The following is a 25,609-nucleotide window of genomic DNA, read 5'->3' as shown; positions in this document are numbered from 1 at the left end:
GTGCTGGGTGAAAAGTGTTGCTCTTATCACCATTAATAGCCATGCAGAACCACTCACGGGTGTTTTCAATCACTCTGCCTGATTACCCTCTAGTCAGGTTGACATAAACCAAAACCAGTAATTATATTGTAAACTGTCCAACCTGAACAGCTGCAGCTAAACTAACAGGAGCGTGAGAAAGCCGCCAATTAAGGGGCATGTGCAAATTAGAGATTGATAATATTTTTTTTATTTTTTATTATTCATGCATAACTCAAATGTGAATAAAAGCAGTCAAATTTTCAGCACAAGATTATAGCATTTGTATGTATTACGTAGTGTGCTTAGCATACAGTACATAGCCACTTACGTGCTAACCTTGGTGTCACGCTAAATACATAGCCTAAATTAGCTAGTTGGTTGGTTGGTTTTTAATTTCTTATTTAATATAGGATTTTGCCTGTGATTATCTATGATGGTGCATTTGCAGCCATTCAGCCATTTTTCACCATGTGGGAGAAGCCTTCTGTGAAAATCCTGACATCTCTAAGTCAGAATTACAAGTCAGAGGCTGATGTGATGTGTGTTTTTTTTTTCCCCACTCTGCTATTTGTAATTATCCCATAACAATATGACAGGAAAGCAGCGTACTTGAAATGCTGTGCCTCGCTTGTAGTAAATGGTAAATGGTCTGCACTTATACAGTGTAGCGCTTTTCTACCTAACTGGCACTCGAAGCGCTTTTACACCCGCTTCTCATTCACCCATTTGCACACACAAGCACATACACACTCACACACCGCTGCCATGGAGCTGACCTGACTCACCGGCAGCAACTCAGGGTTCAGTATCTTGCTCAAGGGCAGTTGGACATTTGAAAGGAGGAGCCAGGAATCCAACCAAATCCCATGATTGGGATTGGTGGTAGACTGCTCTACCTCCTGATCCACAGCTGCCCTGATCACGGACTTTTCCGAAGCATAATATCTTGTAAGAATGAAGGAAGACTTTTGCAAAGCATGTGACCCCACTTAGTGTTGTAAAAGTGACTGGAAATGATTTGGGTGCCAATGATAGCAGATTCCTATCCTGGAAAATACAAGATACCATAGTAACATGGTCTAAACTTCCTGTGCTGCCCAATGCAGTCTTGCATGCCAGATGCTACATACCGTGCAAACAAATACAATTAATAACGGTTCTGTTTTAAGTCATTGTGAACCTTTCCAGTGTGGAGGCTTAGGTAGGAAAGGCAAAATTTAATTACAGTAACAGACGGAGGAGTCCAACAATTCCATATGTGGAGCCCTCGCACGTAGATGCTAATCACCCAGCGTTTGTGTTGTATTCTGTCTTTCTGCATAGCATGTGAAGAATCAAGAGGCGGATGTGGGAGCAGTGGAAGCCTAGTCATATCCCCATTGTCTCCAACCCCAACACAGGATGTGGTGGATTCTAATTGGGGAGGTGGATGGACAGTACACACAAAAACAAATAACGAACAGGCACACGTTCTCAAACTGCACAGACAGGACATAGGTGACCTCATCCATGTGAGAGCAAACCAATAGGCAAAATAGCCGTCATCCTATTCAGCCCACCACCGAGGAAGTTATTTGTTTAGCCCCAGTAGCTACCTCCTGCTGCTTGTAAATGTCAAGCCTCATCATTGTTGAATGAGAGTTTGCAGCACAGTTTGACTGTGCAGAGTGTTTAATGTCTGGAATAAAGGTGCTGTGTGTTTATTTAGTAAGTTTGTTATGTCACTTTTATTCACAACACACTTAGTGTCTTCTCCCTTTGTTACAGCACTCATTAAGCACAGTAGGCAGTGTCCCCATTTCATCAAAAGTTTACTGTTCATATTTTGTTCCATGAAAGGAGCTTCTTCTAGCTGAACTATTTGTGAGATATATATACAGTATATAAAACCTCTCCTCTCTCCCCTGCTCTCTTCTTCTCTTCTCTACTCTCCTCCTCCATCTGTCTGCCGTCTCCGTTTGGGTGTTTGTGTTTGTGGCCTAGCCTCTCAGAGCATGTAGACATATGCCCTGTTCCTCCTCTAATTGGTTCTCTGTATTCATGTGGGGATGCGGGGAGAGACAGGGAGACTGCAGGCAAAGCTGACTCTTAATAAATGTCAGTCTGCAGCCAGGCTACGGATGGACAGCTCACTGATGGGCTGTTTATAACAAGGCGTCACTTAATGCAGGGGGAGACAGAAGCTGAGGCAAGTTACGGAGAATACAAGAAAAGGAATACATTAAAGGTGATGCCTCTTGCCAACAAGAGATGGAGCGAAGATGAGAGAAGGACAGGGAAACAGAGTCACCTCACCAGGAAGTAGGAGACAGAGAAAGACCTCCCCTCATGCTGTTGCAGCCTGAGGGCAGTGATTTTGAAACAGCATGGTGTGTGTGTGACGAAAGAGAGATCAGGCAGCAACGTGTCTGCAAACTTGCCATTTTGATTATTTAGTGCAGTGATCCCCAACCAGTGGGACGTGCACTGTATGGGGATGTGAAATGTGAAAATTAAGTAGTAAATATACAATAACCAGTTGGCTTCCCAGCACCTGGTTGGAAACATGCAACAGGTAGCTATGAAAATGCAAAATAGCTCAAATTAATCAAAGTAATGATTTAAGTGTATCAATATAAATTTAAATACTGTATATGTAACCACAATCACTTTTTCTATTATTATATTGTCGTGCTACATAACATCTAGTTCATTTAACTGCTGCTGTGCTGGGTGCAAAGTACAAATTTGAGTTTTTATGTGTGGATACTCTTCAGTGTCTCTTGGGTGCATTGGCCTTTGTATCTTTGCATATTTGCATATACATATACCCATGAGTGTACAGTGTGTGTGTGTGTGTGTGTGTGTGTGTGTGTGTGTGTGTGTGTGTGTGTGTGTGTGTGTGTGTGTGTGTGTGTGTGTGATTTTTTTTTTTTGTGATGACTGTGTGTCTCCCAATGTGTTTTCAGGAATTCATCCTGTCAGGCCTGGAACCTGCTCCGAGCTCCTGTCTCCACAAAAAACAAAGCAAAAGCCCCAGTTTGTTTGTTGTTTTGCCTGCCTTGTTTTTCTTTTGATTGTTGTCAAAGTTCCCACTATCTCCCCTGGTGTAGCTGCATACACTCTACTCTTCTATGCTATTATTTACTCCCCGCGGTTTCCAGAGTTTAGATGTGTGTGAGTGCGTTATCAAAAGGCTTGTTGAAAAAGGAAGAAAAAGTTAAGAGGGATGAAATATTCAGACTGATGGAATGTTCTAGGCCAGTTTATTCCCAGGTGTTTTCTGCATGTCATAGAAATTAGAAAGACTGAATGACATGTTAGCCCCTTTACATGTCTTTGGGAGGTCTCTTACTGTAGAGCTGGAGGTTTTCATCATGTCATCTCTTGTATGTAGTAGCAACTCTCCTCTCCTCTCCTAATACATTGAGGAGAATAGGACTGCGTGTTTGTGTGGGCCTGCATGTGTGTGTGTGTGTGTGTGCACATATCTGCTTGTGCTCATTTCTGTTATAAATACCAGAGCTGATTGACACTTTCTAGTGTTTGAGTTTGACAGCTCTTATTTGTTATAGTCGACAGCCTTTTATTGAATGGCTGACGTTTTGAGGTTCCGTGTCTGTCACTTTGCTGTGGCTACAGGGCACTGTCGTGGATGTGGATGCCAGTTCATGGTGCCCCCCTTTCAGCATCAATGCATGGTGCATATGTGACTCCGACGTGCAGGCTGTGTTTCTGAATAGCTCTGGGCTCCAAGGGTCATGGGAAGATTACACATGGTTGTTTCTTAAACTATTGATTTGTTTGTTGCAGTTGACTGGCATGTTACAGATTTGGATGGAGCTATTGTCTGCTGTGTTTTCTCAATTATTCCCGGAAAAGAAATGACACATAAGCGGAGTTGCATGTAGTGGAATGGTATAGTAGAGTTAAAAGGAAAAACCAAGGCTTTTGAAGATGTTCAGGACTCATTTTATAGTGCGGCGGAACATTTTATCATCCCAGTAATCTCACCTCAAGCTCTACTTACTGTGGTTCCGCTGGGGCTTTCGATTCTATCACATGATCTTCATCAGCAGAGGAGTTTTGGCAGGCTCTCGTGGAGACGGAGGTATCATCTACCATATCACTTTTCCTGTGGTGTGACTCAGTTAATTGGACCCGTAGGTTAAAATGTTTTGTCACTTGTTTGAAATGGTAGAGATATGCAAGTGATCCAAAAAAAGTAAAATTTCCAAAGCACAGGAGCAGCTGGAGACCATGGAGAACATGTTGAGCTTCAAAAGTATTTGAAATGCAGTGTTAAACACCAAAAATCTATTAATTATAAACGTACCAGTTATAATTAGAGGTGTAATAGTACAGTATTGGGAAATAGTGCTTCAGTAACTGTGAAGCTATATTTTGTCAGATAAAATGCTGCCACACTGTACATCCCTGCCAGAATCTCTTGACACCCATTTTTACCTTGGCTCCTGAGAAAATGTGAGAGCAAAGTGGAATTTTTCAAAGGTTTAGTGTCAGGCACTTTGAATAAGTCTCATTCTCTCATTCTCTCATTCACCAAGTGCAAACAACGTTTGTGATTCATTTGCAAATGAATCACACTTAACACTAAATCAAGTCCAAATGCTAATAGTTTATACTTTGTAAAAGCTCATAATAGTCTGTCAGCTCACTGGCTAAGGGAATACCCAGCAGCATGCCTAAGTTTGAGAAATGCTCCTTCTAATAGGTAATGGCATTTGGAATGTTTTGGGGGTCAGTAGTTACTATACAGTAATTGTCTTGTTATTATCCTCTTCTTGTTTTTAAATGTAGTTTGAGCACATATATTAAAAGTATAATATATTACATTAAATTTGATTTAGTGCTCAATGATGAAAAGAAGGCTATTAATTAAACACATCTCAATGCTCAGGCCAGTTTCATGTACACCATCTGCGTTCCTCCTTCACAGTGAATCAGGTGGAAACAAACTATTCAAACCTCAACAGTGGTGATGAGGTACAGACAGATGGATGGATATGCAGTAAAAAAGCGGAGGCAGCACACCTGTAGCACTGAAGCAAACAACAAAAAATCTGTATTGAGACATTAAAAGACAGCACAGCTGCTTTCAGCAGAGAATCCTGTTTTTGGCGACAGACAGCCATGCAGCACACATTAACAGGTGCGTCGTCAAGCACAAACACACTTTGATGTACAGGTCTACTTTTATACTTAATGCTTGCTTAGGTATACTTAAAATGACTTAAGTTCTTTTTACATCAAAGTTACAGGTGTGTGGTGGTTGAGTGGTTGAGCTCTGAAAATATTTTCATCTGTCTTTAATGTTTAAAAAGAACAAAAAGAATTTCAGTTGTGATGAGATCCCCATTTATTCTACATAATTGTCACTTTGTGAAAATTTACATTTTTTACTATGCCACAGTTTTATTTGTGCTGTCACCTGCATGCTTGCCCGGCGACAGGCACTCCTCCTCATATCCTCATAAAATAACCCCTGCTGATCATCCCTTCAGCAAGATAGCAAAATGTAGCTCCGACAGCCAGGGAAGCTTGTGATTGTAGGCTGGTACAAACACAGAGTGGGGGGACAGACAGACGGGTTGGCAGACATGCTGTTTTGTAAGTTAGCTGACAAACAGCAATGACACACATACAGTGGTTGGTGCAAGCTGACCGACAGACAGAGAGACAGAGAAGCAGTCGAGCATGCACCCAAGTTGATAGATTACATAGAAAGATAAATCAGTAGCCAGTCAGCCATCACATTTTGTAAACATGTGCACCCATGGGAGTGTAATAACAAAGATTGCAGATTTTTTTATTTTGGATTATGCACAGGATGTGTCTTGAAGCCAAATAAACAACGAACACTCAGTGTGTGAGTAAATAATAGCAAGACAGGAAAGGGAAGGGTGTGTGTGTGTGTGTGTGTGTGTGTGTGTGTGTGTGTGTGTGTGTGTGTGTGTGTGTGTGTGTGTGTGTGTGTGTGTGTGTGTGTGTGTGTGTGTGTGTGTGTTGAGAGTAAGAGGGATAAAAGTTGCCAAAATCCAACAGCTTAGCCTCCTGAGCAATTTGTCTTTCTTTCTGTCTCTTTGTCTTTCACTGTCAAGATTTCTCTTTCACACTAAAGTCAATGACAACCAGGCAGTGGCAGAAAGCTCCAATTGGACAAAATGTCAAAGAGCTCATAGTCTCAAAAGACATGTAATTTAGCAAAGTCACAGAGGACCTACAGTCTAATGTTTCATATTATCTTTCTGCAGAGCCGTTGAGCTGGCAGAGCTACAGAATCCCTTTGTTTTGATGCTGATTCACAGTAATACTGTGCTGGGTTCATATTGACACAAGCACAAAAGCAGTATGATACTGTTCATATTCAGAACTGTGTATATTTATCAATTTTAATGGGCCAGAGTGGTGGTAGCATAGATATTGTTGCCAAAATGTGTATATTCAACGCATATGTTGAAACATTTATGCTATTGGTGATTGCAGTATATCAGGTCCTAAAATATTCACACCCTTTGTACTTGTGTAATTACCAATAGTACTTTTATCTGTGTATTTCTAATAATAATCAGCTGGTATTGCTGCTAATAATTGTTTAATAAATAGACTTGTATCCAGGGAAGTGAAGAGACCTACATATCAAGTTGAACTTACCCTAACTTTTGCTGCTACGCTCCACAGTGTCTCCTGACATTGACTGTTTTAAATCATACTTATCACTCACAGAATCAGTAGCTGTAACATTACATATTATTATATTCTATTTTGTGGAGCCCAGATTTCAAATGTAATGACACATCATCTGTAGGAGCATGCAACAGAATGATTTAGACTTCTCAAATGGGGATATACCTAGCATAACCTATGCACACCTGAAGAGCAACTCAGAAACTTTCTCCGGCACTCACAAAAACTTTCATACAAGTACATATCATTTAAAAAACGCAGATTCACTGACGCTTGTTGTCGACACTTCTTGTCTGTCTGGACTTTCTATGCATACTTTAGCTTCACCCAGTTTCATGCAAACACTAGAAAATGTGCTCTCTCATATTTCTTTCCTCCTCTCTATCAATTTATAGACAGCTTTGTTGTTGCATTAGGTTTGGCATTACATTTCTGGACATGAGATTTATTCTTTGTGTCAGTGGATTCTTCATAGTTTGATGTTAGAGATGCTTTTGCTTGTTTGTTAAATTGAAAGCTCTCCTGGGTTATCTCAATTGTCATTGTCTCTTCACGTCCTCCTCTTCTCTTGCTGCTCATTTCTCTTACATGTCTATTACTATTTCTCTCCTCCCCTCTTTGTTTGTGTCAATCTCCATTCCCCGTCATTTTTTTTTACTCCCTCTCCCTTTCCTTATTCCCACCATGCCTTTATTTGCTTTTATCAGTGAGAAGTAAGAAATTCAGGCTCTGTGAAGTGCTCAGTGAAAAAAAAAAAATCACTTCTTTGACAAGTGTTTCGAATCCAAGCTATCCTTGCACTGCACTGAGGCAAATAATTGATGAAGAGTGCTTCTTTGCGTCCACTCAGCCCCATTCACACAGACTCCTCGTGGTATGAGAGTACCACTGCTTGGTGCTGCACACTGGTCGATGCTGTACACTGCGGTCTGATGTAGTCTGACGTTACTGACACCAGTAACCACTTGAACGTGTCACTTTTTATCAATTGGTAAATATTGATTTGTTCACTTAGGAATGCAGAAAACTCAGTGTAGCAGGTTGCTCATTTAGATGATACTAGAGGAGTTGTGCTTCGATACACTTCAGCTGTGCAGCTATTCTTAAAGGGGATTTAAGGTTTATTACACTGCAGCTTGGCTTCTGTTTTGGTATTTTTGCCCATCATTTTTATTTTTACTACCAGTGTGTTAATTGTAGTAACTTCTAAGATCTGAAAACATGGTAATGTCACTACCACCAAGTAAACTTTGGCAACATTTCTGCACACTAAGGCAGTCAGACAGTATGTGCTGAAACAAGACCAACACTCGAGTGCTACGCTGCCAGCTCTCTGAAGAAAGCAGATTCGCAAGAGAGATAAACCAAGATGTTAGAGGAACAGAAAATCTGAGCTAAAGATGGTGATGGATGAAAATAAAAGGATCAGTTAAGTTTGTCGAGATCATGAATGTCTGCATTAAGTTGCTTGGAAATAGATCTGACAGTTGAACTACGACTATTATTTGAGTTTTGTTGAAAAACTTCCTGTTGATCCCTGTTTTCTCTTCCAAATATGTGTGGCTAACCTTGGATTTGTTTGTTTCTGTGTTGTCACACTTCCCAGATCATGGAAGCTAACTTAATGAGTACAATGGACACTGTGCTATCGTGAAGTAGAGTTACACTGTAATTATTTAAAGGTTTCTCTCACCACCACCACCCCTCCCTGATTTTTACAAGTAACACTGATAAAAGGCTGTTATTCTTCTACCAAGAACTGCAACAGAATATTCAGCCCCACATTTCTCCAGTTAGTGAAGGATACATTTGAATTTCTTTTATAGCTTTTGTCTTTTTCAGGTTTGGTTACCCCTCAGTGTAATATAATATACTATACATTATATATATTTGACATGTAGTGCATATGGAACAGCAGCTGCAAGTGAATTCATGATTATCTTAATGGGTTAATCCTGTTTTCTGTATCCAGACACACATGATTTACACGCAGACACAGATGAGAAGTGTATGTATATGTGTGTGTGTGTGTGTGTGTGTGTGTGTGTGTGTGTGTGTGTGTGTGTGTGTGTGTGTGTGTGTGTGTGTGTGTGTGTGTGTGTGTGTGTATTCGTAGTATAGGGCTGTGATGATGGAATGATGCATTCTTTCCCCATTAGTGTTAGCCTAGATCTGTCAGAGTCTTGTTGGGTTACTGCCTGGCAAAATCTTAACCCCGAGGAACAATAGCATGGGCCAAATACACACATACACACACACACGCACACACATATACACCCTGGTGCATATGTTCCCAAGACAAAATACTGTTTCTCCGTCTCTCTCTCACAGAAACACCTGGAAATTCTCGTCAGTCTACAAGCACCCACACTTTGATCCTCACCCCTGTAAAGCAGACAGGAAGTGTTACTGTCTAGTTTGTTGTTCTCACTTTATTGCAGCTTGGTTTTGATCGACATCCTATTTCACACACTGAAACTAAATTTTCAGTTGTCCCCTGTCTCACCTCTGTCAGACAATAACAGAGGCAGCTTAGCCGGCTGATGAGTGTTTATTTCTTTTTCCAGCTCGGCCGGGGTTGCTACTGTGACCCTAGCACTCCAAAGACCATTAACCCAAATAACTGATTATGCAGCACTAGGCTCTCCTCATTATAAACAGTGTTTGCCTCAGTAGAGATCAATAGAAAACTGTGAGGTGTGAACTGAGAATCGGATCAGTGCTGTTGAAATCCCAGGGTGTGTTCATCATTCAACTAATTTGATGGCATGCATGCACAGTTTTTATTTATAATCATTTCCTAACAACAACGTTGTTTACTCTACAAAATTATTTATCACCTTGCACAACTACTTTGATGTGCATCTTCATTTAATTTTTGATTACCTGGTAACAACACTTTAATAAGTTGCTTTATTACCTGTCATGCAGAGGCTGTCCTTGCAATGATCTCTCTGCCGTTGCTAAATTCAAGGCTGTCCTACATTCCCTTCTTGCTGGGAGATGCTGTGGAGTGGGGGCTTTGCAAGAGATAACATTTTTCCCTCTGTGCTTTCCTTTATGGACTGTTAATGTTGCTTCTAATTAATATCTCTGTCATTAATTTGCCGTGACACATGGCCTCCCTCCACCCACCCAGCCAACCAGTCAGCCACTTAGCTTCAGGCCCTGAAGCCCCATTTAGTCTCTAAGCACCAAACCACAGGGAGGAGAGCTGTAGATTGTAGAGTAAAATCAGACAACTCACTTGCAGTTTTAGTGTCTTCAGCACAACTGTCTTTCTTCTTTTGGTTTGTTTCTTTTTTAGCAGGTTTGTTGTTCTTTCTCTGCTCCTGCCCTCCTCTGCCCTCCTCCTTGGTGCCAGAAGTTCAGTGCCATTATCAGCAGTCAGTTTGACAGCATTGAGTGCACTTTAGTTGGCAACAAGACTGCCCTTCTGTGCCACCCTAAAAGCATTTCACATATTATAGCTATTTTCTCAATGATGGGTGTTGATAAAGTGTATCGGCATTATACCTGTTCACGGGGGTAGATTATTGTTCAGCCTTCATTTGTGACGCGGCGATGATGTTGATAGCAGTTCAGAAAAGGTTGCCCTTGTTTTCTGTGTAGCCTTGCTTTTTCCAATACTTGTCAATCCTGTAGTCTTTACAGAAAGGAGCGGGGAACAGCAAAAGGCTCTTAGGCGAACGTCAACAGTTTTTTGTGGTATACAATGAAAATGGATGGAATGGACTAAAGAATTGTGTATTTTGTGTGTTTACAACTTTTAATTACATATTCCAGTTTCACAAGACACAAGCTGTTCATTATAATCACATAAAAGGTTGCTTCACTTATAAATGAAATAGATATTTTAATTAAATAGGCCAACATTATGTTTCCTCCATATAATAATATTGATAGAATTCCTGACTTTATAGCAGACAATATTAACTCATGTTTTACATTAACTTATATCATCAGGTATAGAAAGCCTCTAATCTGAATGAAAAGATGGAAAGAAAAAGTACCAGTTTTACCTGCAACAATACATCAACTTTTTACCGTATTTTTGTCTTTTTGACTAATTTTAAACAAAATAGTTTTGCTAGTACGGAAACTGTGTGCCGTATTCTTCAGCACTATGTCAAAGGGAAACTGTATTTTTTCTCTAGAGATATTATGATATACGGAAGGCAGGGGGAAGTTTAAAAATATGAATATTAACATTACCATTAATATATAATATGAGGATGTGAAAGTTGGTGAAGTCGACCTTTAAGAATTTTAGTACATATTTAGCCACAATGTGCTACAAACCCTGAAGCCCTAACTGCTTAAAAGTGAACCAGACGGAGCAGAGTAAGAATGATGGGTTTTCCCACCATGAGTTCGTGGACAGTGACTTTGCCTTCGTTCTATTTTTAAACGCTGATGGATAATACTTATAGTGCATACTGGCCAGAGAGCAGTAATAATTAATGAAGGTTTTTATAGAAAGCAAAAGAAGTAGACTGAAGAAGTCTTTGTCATGACTCTTGTGCTTTTGCTCTTATCAGCTCTTTTTCCCCTGCTTCTCCAAACTTATTTTTTCTTGTTTGGAAGCCTCTCTGACTCCCTTCTATCTCCCTCTCTCACTCTCTAGGTTCAGGAAAATGTCTTCATTGAGTTTAACCACCAGGAGCTGCTTGAGTTCTACAACAAGGTCTGTTTTACCTGTAGATCTTCACATACACTAAAGTTTAATGTGTTGTTTATGTTGCATATGATACTGATGCTTGATACGTTTAGTTTTGTGCCAGCCTTTGTCTGTTACTGTTTCTTTCTGCCTTTCTTTTCGTGTGTGTGTGTGTGTGTGTGTGTGTGTGTGTGTGTGTGTGTGTGTGTGTGTGTGTGCGCGCGTGTGTTTCTTTTGTGCTCTCCTTTTCTCCGAGCACTCAACCTGTTCTTGTTTTTCTTCCAGCTTGAAATTGTGCAAGGCCAGTTGGATTCCTTGACTTGATGCCTGGTACTCTTTGTACAACCTTACACACACACACACATTGTTAGTGTTTTGCTGACAGCTATGCCAGCTGTTAGAAACCTAACAACTCCATTCTTGCTCTGATTCATTAGAGAAAAATGTTAAAATTTGATGGCAGTAGTTTCATTTCCTTTTGAGCCAAGTTAATGCTCATAACTGAGTGTACTTTACCTTTGAAAATTACCTTTGTCAATATAAATTGTACTTAAACACGCCCTAACATTTTTCTATATGCTACTAATGTTAACAACAGTATGTTTGTCCTGTGAGTTAGTCATATGCCATACAGTTTGTAATATTGAAATGTATTTGTACCACACAAATGAAAGTGTCATTTTGAGTTTACACAAATGAATTTTTTAACTTGGATTATGAGCCAGTGCCCCTGCCATTCCAATAAATCCTGAATCGGAGGTGAAATCCATCCAAGCTGTTGTTATTTAGTGAAGGCTCATTATTTCTCATTAAGACCAACCTGGACTGCTGGTTCAACAGATGGGAGTTCTGGGAGGCACAGCGGACCTCCAGCGTGTCCATGTGTGTGTTTGTGTGTGCACGTGTGCGTGCACGTGTGTGCGTGCACATGTGAATATTTTCTTTCTTCCCTACTGTGAACGACAACTTGAGAAGTTCCCATATTCCCAGATGTTCTTCTCCTATGCAGATTCAATAAAGCCCAACTGTCAGATCTGCCCATTGGCTCTGATATTAAGCAGCTTGTCCAATGGTTGGTGAGTTTCAGAAACCTCCTCCCCTGGACCTTTCTGACATCTCATAAGGGAAGTCAGTGTCCTATATATATATGTATATATACTTGTCAGGGTCATTCAAAATACTTTTGTAAACATATAATACACATACAATCCATCTAATACTATAAAAATAAAGTGTAAATATAAAGGAAAAAGAAGTTGGAACACACAAGGTTTAAACGTGACTGTGGCTGATATGTTAGAGCAGTCGTCCATGAACTGCAGGGTCAGACACTGAAAACCTGTAGCAGCACCGTCATAAACGTGCAGCTGTCCAACAACAATTTCCCTGTGGGGATCAACAAAGTATATTATTGTCAACAATTGGCTTCATGGCCTTTATTTTCTTTTTTATCAATTAGTCAATACCGTGTACATTTATTAGTTCTGTCTTGTCATGATTCTTCAGGTGAAATCAGAGAAGTTGTTTGTTTGGCCTCAGAAATGCAGCTCTGCAGTTTTCCTGATGTTCTCATTGCAGACAACTTTTCTGTGTGGTTCTGTTGTTTTCTGTGTCTAATCTAAGCAAGTGGCAAACTAGATTTTTAGAATAATTAGCAGAAATAGATTAATGCACATTACTCTAAATCAAACAACTAAATCACTCTCACTTGTAAAATTTAATTACCTAGGATACCTTGGAAAATAAAACTTGAATGGAGATATGAGCACTCGCATGTGTAGGTAGGTAAATAACCACCCACTAAACACACATTTGGACAAAAACATCGAAATAAATGCGAAAACTGTCACAGAACTGTGAAATTACTCACTGAATGACATGACTGTGCCAATAAACAGTTCAAAGCCACATCTAAACCACTTCTGTCCATTCCTTTTTTTATCTTTTTTATGTAACTTCAATTGACATTTTTTGCCACCATGTGAAAATGCCTGCAGCCAGAGGGAGCGCCGTGTTCCACAGCATGGGGAACAGATGGCAAGGCCGAGCAGAGATGGCCACCTGGAAGAAAAGAAGAGAAAAAAGACGACTTACACACTGAGAATCACACTGAGATCCGGCAGAACAGCACACCGAGTCCCAGTGACTGTGTGTCGGAGTTTGTGTTTGTGGTGGTGAGTTGTGCCTCTTCGTGTACTTGTCAAAGCTGTTTGCGGGCTCTGGTGTGCATGATGAGGCAAAGTTCGTCTGGACACCACACCAACATACAGACCCAAAGCTCAGTGGTTTGTCAGAGCAGCCAATCAGGGGGTGTTGTGTTTTTCCAGCTTTAATAACTATCTGATGGAGAGAGCTGACATGGCCCCAGATGACGGACACTCTTAGCTGGTTTCAAGGTCACAAAAAAGCAGGATCCATATCCATACAGGTGCATCAGCAGGAATACCATTTAAAGAAAAGAGTTGTAAGTTGGAAGCAACTTAAGCTCGAGCTAGCTTGAAATTGGAAATAAGTCCTCTCCGCTCCACCCGGTCCCCCCCTGCCCCCTGCTCTGCTGTGCTCTGCTACACTGCTCCACACTCTGCTTAGCACTTAAGGTAGTCGTCGTGAAATTATAGTAAACGAGGATGCTCCAAAATTCCTGGACTGGTTAGAAGGCCAAGACTTGTTAAAAAAAACTCTTACAAGCAAATATTTCTCCTCTGCGGTCAGGGCCGCTCAATGAATCTGGGTCAGGCAGGCTTTGACGGCACCTCTCCACATTAAGGTAAAATTCAAAGCATATTTCTACTAAAATAAATAATTGAATACAGTTACAAACTGTATCTTTTAGCTAAGCAAGCACATGATGTTTCCAAGGCACTGGTGAACACATCACCACTGAAAGAGACTTTGTAGTACATTCAGTTTGTTTCTCATCCAAGCTGTCACATTGAGTTCAGCACAAAACTGGCCAATACAAGCACTGTACGTAATGTTAATAGCTGAGCAACCAATCGTTTGTGGCAGATGGTGATTGTTTCTGCTGCTGTCATTGTCTTTTAAGAGGCTTTGGAGGAACTAACATATGTTGCTTTTGTGACAGTTTTCTAAATGTAGCCTTATCAGTGTGAACATGGCCTCCTGCCATTGATAAAACATGCAAGAGTGCATTTGTGAGAGCATTCACGAGCACTTGCGAGGACTTTATGTATGTGGATTGATGGAGAGTGTGCGTACAAACTGTGTGTGTGTGTGTGTGTGTGTGTGTGTCTTTGTATATATTCATTCTGCCTGTGCTACTATGCTTGTGACAACCACCACTTTCAAAAGACAAAGGAGACACGATCATGAGTGTCTTTTGTAAAAGATGAACAACAGCTAAGAGTCACAACAATAGTATTAAGCAGGCACCGATAGCAACATACTGCTTTTATGAGGAACAACCCTTCACAGCAGACAAGCAAGCTATGAGCAAATAATAAAGTGAACAATAGCAGAGAGGTAGTCACGATAAATCTGTGTTGTGGCAAGAACAATGTGTTTTGCATGTCATTGTCTCTTATGTGGAACTGGTTATTAAATATGCAATACTCCACTTTACAGCAGTGGGACATCAACTGGACATAATTGGACCACATTTCTAACTCTGTCGCCTTTATTCAGTTTATTGGAACGATCTGCACATATGTGATGTTAAAGGTAATTGTTCATTTAAAACATTTATTATTATCATTTCTTTAGAGATGAGTTAGATATATAGTCACCTGCAGGAAACTGTATAATGACTGTAAACTCCACATCATTAATTATTTGTGTTTCACTTCATAAAGCATTACCAAGCACAACATTACTTCTATTTGAACGACATGATTGGCTCCCCTTTCATCACTACACACTTTTACAGTCACTTTTTTTTTTTAATCTTAGGGTTTAAAAAGAGTATCAAGTAAGTCAAATCACGAGTCACTGATTTTAAAATTAACAATCAGGTGCAGCCTTACTTTGATTATGTCAAGTTGCATTAGAGGTAATCAAATGTCCAGGTCATGTGACTTGATGACTGCTCATTCGAAAAACCTGAAGACGTTTCTCATTTAATCTGTGTGTGTGTGTGTGTGTGTGTTTCAAGCATGTTTAGGCCTGATGTAGCAATATGTGAAACACCTTGGAACGGTGACAGGTATAATATATTATTTCCTAAGGCACTTACTGTGGGTGAGCAAATTCACCTGCATCTTACATGTAACAGCTCACAGTCATTTATTTTTTCAATCTCTAGGAAGCAAATCCAACAACCTCCTCTCTGTATTGATACTTACTTTCTATGTAAATTGGAGAACACTTCATCTCTGTGTTACAAATGCCTTAAACAGCATGTGAAGTCTGTTAATAAAAAGCAGCGCCAAGGAGGCAACAAAACTTACTCAGACGTGCTGAGGAACAGATTTGTTTCAGCATATTTTTAGATGGATCCGTACAATCAGATGATGGAGAGGGACGTGAGGATGAAGAGTTTCATCCAGTTACGCAGAATAATTTGAACGTTGGATTAGTGAATTATTGAAGCGTCGACTCGCTTTGAATTGAAAGTTCTTTTGGCACCGGTCTTGTCCAAGGAGGTTTGGAAATGGGTTGCCACTCCCTTCGCTGGAGTTAGAAATGGGGATCTGGAGATAAATTAGTAATACTTTAACACTCCCTCAAAGATACTTCCCAACCTCGAGCCATGTCACCCAGTAATGTATTTACTACACACTGTGTTTGAGACATTCATTTGAACCTCACAACATAATGGCAAATGAAATATAGGGAATTTTAACCTTTGATGTGGATTTTAAACCAGTAGATGAAGACTTTTAGAATTCAGTGATGAAATCTACCAGACATTAGAGTCATTAGTCAAAGTTGCGCTGCGTTGTCAAGACTTAGCATCAAAGGTATACCCACTCTGTTTTTGAATGTGCAGGTTGATAGGTTTTGTGAAATCTACTCATCTTCCATTTGAACCTCTGCTCTTCTGTAACTTTTGTTGCTTTGTTAAATGTGTTTTTGTTAACTTTGACTTCTCCTTCTCCTTCGAGTCTGTCCGTCAGACCCACTTTTTATCATACGCACGCTCTCTGGAGCTGCAGCTGCACAACTTGAGCTGCATGCAAAAGTATGTTTTTTTTTTTGGGATGTCTGATTTATAGTAGTGTGATTATTTTTCAGTTTTGAAACTGCCGGTGGCGATAAAATGGCCACATATCATTCCTCCGGCTTTCATCTTTCTGCTCCAATGTTTATTTCCGGCAGAATAACTGCATCAAATATTCAGTGCTGCTCTCTTTGTTTTCTTGCCAAAATGACCATACTGCAGTCAGTCCAATAACCCACCTGTGGTCCGTCGCCACACTAACACGTTTCACAAATGATTCTAAAACTGTACTGTATTCTCTGCAGCTTTATATTTCTGCCTTTTTGTGCACTCTGTTATTATCCTTGTAGAGTTTGCGTCTTGCTGCAGGGCACAGACAGAAAAAGTTATAACCCCAGTGTCTTGACTGCATGTTTAAATGAAGGTTGCTGACTTGAATGGAATTTCATTTTATTTTCTTGAAATCAACTGGGACACCTAGCTTCTCCCTGTAATGTGTCTTCTTTTTGCACACCCTTGTGATCCTACCAACACTCTCACGCAACTTTTCAACCTCACTATCTCTTCTACACAGCCACGAGCCCCACTTGACCCAGCAGTCTCCAGTTCCTGTCCAGATAAAGACACTTTACCCCCAGCCCCTTAAAGCTTCTTTTCTCCTCTGTATCTCCAGGACCAAAATGTTCCTCTGGACAGGGCTTATTATAACTCTTTCGGCCTCTCTTCTCTTCAGCCACACTGTCGCCTCCTCATACTGACCCTCAACTTTCAACACTGTTAATCATGAAAGTCACTGGAGACTACTTTGACATACTAAGTTTACTTTTGTCATTTCAGTTAATTTGAGTTATCTACTCGAGATGTGTACATGAGACATCTGCCAGTAATATAAATCTATTTCACAGTGAAACACAACGTGTCACCAGCATCAGTCATCGTCTTGTATCGCCTCTTATTTTCTGTGGCTTTTTGCTTAGTGCTGCAGCATGTCTAAAATTAGCCCACGTCTTTGTTTGTCTGCCCCAGGAGCTGCATGTCCATCTACAGATCAGCTGCATAATGCTTTTCGAGCTCAGGCATGTGTAGACGTGTGATGAATGAATGTCAATAGAACTAAAGCTAATAAATTGATGTTCTGTAATGGGAATCGATGCAACATATTGCAAGAGTTCAGTGTTTTAAAGGAGTTGTTTTTCCTCCATTGAATTGCCTGAAATGACTGTTTTAGCCCATTAACTACAAATCATGTATATTTATGTCACTGCCATCCATCAACAAACAAGGGTTGGGTGGTTTGTTTTCTACCTTGCAGGTAGCCATCAATTTCATTCACAATAGTACAATATGAAAATGATGCTGGAATGAGATTTATCACAGCTGGCAACGAGTCACCTCTAGTTTCTTGCCAAAGATACGTTTACATTATATTGTTTCTAACAATTTTTCTAATTGCTGTTACTGGTTTTTTCTTTCTTTTTTTATTTTGCAATGCTTCCTTTTTGCAGTTACTTCAAGTGAAAGCTTAAAAGCCAAACTCCTGTCTTCAACAATAATTGACAGTGGGTTGAGCTAACAGCACCAATACACATGCCAAGAGCAGAAAAATACCTGGGAAATGTTTCAAAAACCTAGATGATTCATTCATACTGTACCGACATGAAGTGACAGCAGTGACGGTATGTATTTTGTATTGTTGAGAGAATACAGAACAATCTTTATAATATTTTACATTTTAACAACTTTAAAAACTTTTCTAAGAGTCATCATCACCTTCACATACTGTAGGTTTCTTTATTCAAAGATCATACTGCAGCTCATGCTGGCCCCTTGTTCGAAGCTGATCTCATTATCTCTTTCAAACCCATTTCCATTCCTAATTTTTTCTAAGTCCATGACCGTGATGTCTTCCTAAAACTCTCATCTTTCTCTGTCTCTTTCTGTTTCCATTCTCTACCTCGCTGGCTGCACAGTTGGCAAAATGAATAGGCATAGTCATTCAGCTAGTGCCTCTCTGTTGGGCCACTGCCCTAGGTGGCAGCGCTGGGCACCCAGCCTAGTCTGGCTCGGTCTAGTCTGCTTTCCACTACAGAGCCAACTGGGACCTGCCAGGCCTTACTCACGATTCACATCGTTTGCTTTCCCCTCATTCCCCAACATTATTTCTGAGTCATCTTTTCATCTTGCTGCCAGCCAAGATGCTTAGCCAGATGGGCAGATTTTCCAATAAACAAGTTGCAGTTTTGTTCTTGCGTTATGATATTATGCTGTCGACCTTGGCTCAGGCGGAGTGTACCTGGCCCGAATGAAGGAAGTTTAGCAGTGTGGCAGAGGAGATGTTTATTTTTACAGTTTTGTTTTTGATGTACTATATTTAGTGTTGGAGCAGGTTAGTCTGACATGCTGTGGTCTGGCTCTGTCACTAAAATGGAAAACCTTGATACTGCTGCATGTGCCCTAGACTACAGTGGAGCTTCAGTCTTCCCACTTAGTTACCGTTGCTACACCTGCCTTTAAAGAGTTGTTTTTTTATTGCAGGGTACATTAATACAGTTTTCTTTAAACACCAAAATGAAGATACAAACAAATACTAGCAGTAATAAATCACAGTAAGTCCCATTCCTTTAAATACACGGTACTCACAGCCCATACATATCTATAATAACTAAAGAGCTATGGGGAAAACTTTATCTTCCACCACCACAATCGGCACCTTCTCCCTGTGGCCATTTCATTTGTTGTGCTTCCACACAAAGAGGTCACGTTCTGAGCCGGCAGTGTCTGCCGAAGACATCTCTTGAGTCTAGCTGGCACCGCCAAGACAGGACAGCATTGTCAACATGCTCCAGACTCTCCCCGTCCATTCATTCTTCTTTTTCTTCGTCTTGCTCGGCCTCTTTCTCTCACCCTTGTTACTCTCCCTCCTCACAAACCTCATCATGTCCTGCCTTGTCTTGTCTTCTCGACGAGTGTGACATCACTTCTGTTGTTTGTTCTCTCTGTCTTGTCCTTTCTTTCTCACTCTTTTGCTCGTCTTTGTTCTCAGCGTGAAGCTGTGGCAGATACTGCGGTGGCTGTGTCACGGCTCATTGTTTGCAGTTCTGATCAATTGAAATGCATTATGATTAGTGTTTTGCATGTGATGCTGGGCCTCCTGACAGAGAACAGTCAATAGCTGTCATTGCTCTTTAGGGTCACATTATGTTGCAGAGTAACAAGTGGTGGCAGTAACACATTGTCATGTTTTTATTATTATTATTATTTTTTGTAACAGTGTTCCTCCTCTTCTGTTTTCTAATTGTTGTTTTTGGGATCAGACGCACGGCCTGGCCTTTCCTTCATTATGTTTTTGTTATGATTACATTTTCTGTAGTCATTATTTTTGTTACTGTTGTTATTGCTGCACAAAATGAAGGCTGCCGCTGTCCTGCCCTGTGATGTCCCAGGCAAGGTAGCAAGGGTTGTATATCTGCAGGGCAACCGCAGCAGTGGTGTGTGGCGTAAACAGTCTCAACACAGATCGTGCAGCTTGCCTCCACACATGGCAGGTTCACAGCCCGGGGAGCTTACCATCTTCCTCCACGCCTTCCTCTCTCGCTCTTTTTCTGTATTTCATGTCTGTCACTCCTCGTGTTTCTTCTTGTCTACTACACCTGCTGCCCCTGTCTCTATTGGCCTGCCTAGCTGTCTGTCTGTCTGTCTGTCTGTATCCGTCTCTCCGTGTCTCCTTCTATGTGTGTGTGTGCTGTGCTGATGCTGCTCTTCAGTCCTGTTTTAATAAAAGCATAGTTACAGCTTATTATAACTTAGATCTCACCTTTCTGTCTGCTATGATGACGTCATACATAAAAAGAAAAGTGCTACAGTACAGTAATACCACTTTAAATACAGATAAAACCACTGTAAAGTAAGTATAACCAAATTGTTATCATAAGAATAAACCTTCCTTGGACTGGATGTCAATGTTGTGCAATCTACAAACTCAGACTAGTGTCATTTAAGTACAACTACATTTATATAGCACATGTATGTTTTGGTTACAGTTTAGTGAGACATATTATTACTTCCTAGATTCTTTGAAAAATGCAATATTTAGGTAAAAGGCACTAGGCATCTAGATTCCTCAACCAACAAAAGCACCTAAACACATCTTGTCTCACTGCTTAAGTCACTGGTGACCACATTGTTTAAGCTGCACCTTTTAGTTGCAGTGTTTGTGAAAGATGCTACATAAATTAGTTTTTAAATTGTCATTATGTTTTGATTGCCCGACTACTTTAAAAGATGGGACATATCCACAAGGAACTAAATTGTGGTTTAGCACATGTAAGCAGAAGTTCCCCTTAAGTTCCTGATGAGCTCGGCCAACCTGTGGTTTGCTTCCTCTGACTCCTTTTTAGCAATACTGCCTCGTTACTAGCACAATATTATCATACCAGATACAGAAACAACCTCTAACTAACTAAACTCTCTGTTGTCTGTTTCTCAAAATGTGCATACACAAGCAAACTAAAACTAATGCAGCCACGTATCTGAGTGTTAGGAACTCAGATTTTGTATGAAGAAATGAACTGAACAATCCAAAAGGTGCCTCACAGTGGCAACTGGACTTTAAGTTATTGAACTGAGAATCTTTTCAGTCGGGCATGAACAGGTTCAGAATCTTGCAGCTTGCGGCTCTCTGCAAAAAGCTCACCGCCTTCATTTGCTGGCTCTCCTGCACTTAGTTTTAGCTTTGGTCTGCTTGTTGATGGGGATCGAAATGAGAAGTGAGATGAGAAAATGGAGTAAGCGGAAGCTTGTTTGCTTTGCAGTATGTTCAGCCTGAGATCTTTGTTTATCTTCTGCACATGTTTATATTCCATTTCACTTTGCGTGTTCAAATATTGCTCATATAAAATGGGAACTCAGGAGTGTTATAGATGGCTAAATAAATGTTTCTCCTATCAGGAGTGAGCTGTAATTTATGATATCCAATGATCCAAGCAAGCCGGAACAGCTTTCAATTGCCTGCTGAATTTTCCCAGATACATCCAGAAAGTGGTGTTTTTATTTTTATCAATAGCACTTTAAAGCAACCAGACCAATGCTGCTATTTCTTTTTCTGCAATGGAGGAGTGAAACGGAGGGATGGAGAGTTAGAGGGTGGGAAGAAATGAGAGAAGGAGGAGGAGGAGGAGGATGAAAAGAGGGAAAGTAGGACAGAGCGATGACTGGCTGTTAGAGCCTTCTGGGTAGTTTGTAGCTGTAGCTGGTCTTGTGTTGGGTCTGATGGGTAAGTTCTGCTCCCCAGTTCACTGAACACGGTGTGTTACAAACCAATTCAACCAATTCAGCACAGGTGTCCTGTGGTTATGATGGAGAATTCACTTTTCTGTCTAGCGATGACTTCTCTTCCAGAGAACTTGCAAAGTCTGATTAGATGCTACCGAGTCTGATGGTGCATTTGGTTGACTTCAACAAACCTTTTGGAAGTAATCCCGAGAAAGATTAATGCAGTGTGTGTGTGTGTGTGTGTGTGTGTGTGTGTGTGTGTGTGTGTGTGTGTGTGTGTGTGTGTGTGTGTGTGTGTGTGTGTGTGTGTGGTATCATGCAGTATACTGTTACATGTGTTCTTCTGAAAGAGATACAGAAATCCTCTGTGTATACTGTATGTACTCGACCATGTTTTCAGTGCCTGGCCAGCACAGAAAACAACTCACACATCATAGGCACATTTGACCTTGTTCTCAGCTCCAGCAAAGGGAATAAAGAATAAGATACTTTGGTGGTTATTTATAATCAGGAAATATATCAACTCTACAGCCATAACACTGAATCTTGTGATGAATTGTTCTGTTTACAGCATCTATTGAACTGAGAGCTTAGTTTGGAACAATGCATTTCCAGGGCTGAAATAAGTTATTTAATAAATTAGATTAACAATTTTGTATTTTAGTAAGTAAGAAACTAAAATTGCCAAATATTTTTGTTTGACTCTGGCTTCTCAAATGTCAACATTTTCTGCTTTCTCTATTCTTTAACCTTTTAATTGTGCTTGACTTGCAGAAGTTCACCACAGGACTGGGTTTGGGATTTGACTTTTCTATATTTTCTTTGCAACTCTTATGCCCGCCCACAGGATCTGCATAAACATTTCAGCTTAAAATGACACCGTGAATAGTTGCCCTATCAGTTTATTTGAACAAACCAACAGCACAGCTCATGCTGATGTTTACATATGCAAACTAACGTCGTGAAAAAGTAGAGATTAGATGATCTTTAAGGCGTCCAGAATCAACTGCTGCAAAAGAATAAGGTCCACAAAAAGCGATAATATTAGTATTAATAATATTTATAATAGTATAATAGTATTAATAATATTAGTTTTCGTCATTTAGCCATTTGGAACAGCTCAGAGGAGAAAGTTGAACTCAGTGTGATCTGGAACAGGAGCAGGCTTGTCCAGCTACTGAAGGCAACATACTGTAGATACAAGATGACAGATCAGAGGTCAAGGCTGTAAGCACCAATGGAGAACTATTCACTTCCTAACCTGTCACTTCAGATCTGTGTTCAGCAGGGCAGCAGTCCAGCAATGCAATACTTCAGCTCCCAAACTCTACTCGGTGCTTTTTTTTTTTTTTTTTAGCAGTGATATTAAATGAAGCATGGATGAGGACAGAGGTAGAGTGAATCCAGGGACAACTATGTTAGACCGCAGTAATGAAAACCGACATGGCTTGATTTTTTTTTTCCTCCCCCATTCATTGTGTGTATCTGCAGGTATCTTAAGGTGAAAATGTAATAATATCAAATTCCATCCTCACTGCTGCTCTTACTTTAATATATTTGGCTCAGAGACGATGCAGTAGTAAACGCAAATATGACAAGCGAAGCTGAGGGGTGTTTTTAGGGGAGGGAGATGCAGAGAGGGAGGTAGTAGCATGCAAAGGTCAAGAAACAGTCGTGTCACAGCCTCCTTATCTGTCTCCAAAAATCTCAGTCCAGTTTGAATTAGTACTGAGTGTTTAGAGAGAGTAGAAAACATTTTAGCTTAATTGTCACAGTGTCAATTTATGAGATGAAGTAAAAGGTGCTTTCTATTTACACCCTGTAACTCTTCTTCTGTAAAATGTCAACATCCTTTTTTTCTTTTGTTTGAGTAGTTGTGCAAATGATGTGCCGCTATACCGTATAAAAGACATTTTTGGTACCTACATTACCCACAATGCAACTCTATCTCTAACAGATGGAGATTTGTGTTATTCTAGTGGTAGCTAATGTATTCTTCATTTAGGGCCACTGCACAGGATTTACATGCTCGTGCTGAAGAAATAACTGTTTGATTAAAACTGTTGTATTCATCGTCGTGTCTGTGTCAGTTCCAACCTTGGAGGAACTTGGGAACGAATCAGACCGTGCAGATTTGTGTTAATAGCATAATAATGGCTCAGATGTCTTACATAAACATTGCCATGTTGTTTCCAATTTCCCTGAACTGGAGAAACCTGCTCACAGTTAAATGATTTGAACCAACGTAAATGAAGGTCTCACTACATTTAATAAGAATGACTGACCAACATGTTCACCTTGGCGTCTGTTCATTTAATTTAAGCCTAATTAATATTTTAAACTCGACTTCAGTCTTTGATGGGATTTATGTAATATAAAATAAAATATTTACTGTTTTGGAAGACAGTTGACTGGTTTTGTTTTTTACATTTTATTTTGTATTTGTTATGATGTGGAGGATCAGCAAACAAGGGGAATAAATCAATTTCAATTTCATTGTAAATTTAACAGTACTGATTATGCTTGGACTAGTCATAGTCAAAGGCTCAGGCCTCTTCTCCTGGGGGCCGTGCCTGTTTTTGACAGTGTGCTGTATTTGTGTGTGTGTGAGTGTATTTGAATGTGAAAGAATGAGCAAGGTCCCATGTCCCTGAAAAAACCAACTGGCCTCATTCATGTTCCATGTTACAGCCCTAAAATTAGGATGGTTCCATCCAATCTTTAACTCCGAGATACAGCAAGAAAAAGGACATTTCACTCTTGGGACCTTCCTAATCCCCTTGACTGCTCTCTTTGACCCCCTCACTCCACGCACACGCGCACACACATACACATACTAACACACACCACATAGGCTGATTCTTTCGAGTGCGCTGCCCCCATCACATCCACATTATTACACAGCAGCTAATCCTGTTTCCCAAATCCCGGTACCTTGGACTCCGCTGAGAAAATCCTATTGGTGCTGCACATTTTTTCATATGCTTTAGCATACAGGGATTCACTGTCCTCCAGACTGCCTTTGTCTTCTTCCAGCCTGCCTTCCCGATGTTTTCTGCTGTAAATCACCTCCTAAATCCCTGCACCCCGTCCATAATCAACAATGTCTCAAGTTTATTATTGTGTGCATTGTTGTGAAAAATATCTCGGGAAGACACAAAAACACACAAAGGGGGCACTCAGCATCTCTGCCAGTCTGTTGTTTTGCTCTAACTAACGTAGTGGTTTATTCATTGTTCTGCTTGTTTATTGATAGAGCTTTATTTAAGAATTCATGAGGCTGCATTCTTTGCTGTGAAACTTGAGTGTTTCGTATTGAAGGAGAAGAGAGGAGGTGCAGTCAGATAATCTCCGTTCTATCTGTGCGGCTTACTCGATAATTAATCATGTGACGTGTGCATGCGTGTGTCATGAGACCCTACATGTGTAAGTGTGCGTGGTGGACCGCATGTCTGTCCAAATGTGCAATAACTGACAGGCTGACCTCGACACTGCTCCTCCACGCCGAACCAGAAAACCCAGCACACACTCACAGGCGTGTGGTTGCAGAGAGACGTACATTCAGAGATAAAACACATGCACCCAATCTAGTGAACTAACTTGTTCAAGCTAAAACATTTAATCGACCTCTGCAAAATGAATTAATTGGGAGCATGGCAGCTGTGATCGAGGTACAGAAGCCTAACTGATAACCGCTACTAAATTGAGGAAGATAAATGGCTGTTTGAACTAAATTATATCAGGCAGATTTCGCCTCTCCATCATTAGATCAAACCAACACTCGCTGGTGTCACCTATAATCAACTTATCGCTTCCCTTGCATTTGGTTTTACAGATTTCAGTGGTTAGGG

General features: G+C 40.4%; 1 protein-coding gene across 1 annotated transcript in view; it reads left to right on the top strand.

Moving 5' to 3' along the window:
* Window positions 1–12,137, top strand: part of commd10 (COMM domain containing 10) — a 49,251-nt gene extending 37,114 nt beyond the window's left edge. Inside the window, exons 6-7 of the mRNA XM_026342236.1 lie at window positions 11,336–11,395; window positions 11,654–12,137. Coding sequence (XP_026198021.1) covers window positions 11,336–11,395; window positions 11,654–11,692 — 99 coding nt within the window. The 3' untranslated portion in view covers window positions 11,693–12,137. The remainder of the gene's footprint in view (window positions 1–11,335; window positions 11,396–11,653) is intronic.
* The last annotated feature ends 13,472 nt before the right edge of the window (window positions 12,138–25,609 follow it).

This window comes from Anabas testudineus, chromosome 9 (genome assembly GCF_900324465.2).
Source record: "Anabas testudineus chromosome 9, fAnaTes1.2, whole genome shotgun sequence".
In the NCBI taxonomy this organism is placed as follows: domain Eukaryota; kingdom Metazoa; phylum Chordata; class Actinopteri; order Anabantiformes; family Anabantidae; genus Anabas; species Anabas testudineus.
The sequence above is the reverse complement of the archived record's forward strand: the minus strand, read 5'-3'. Positions and strand labels throughout refer to the sequence as shown.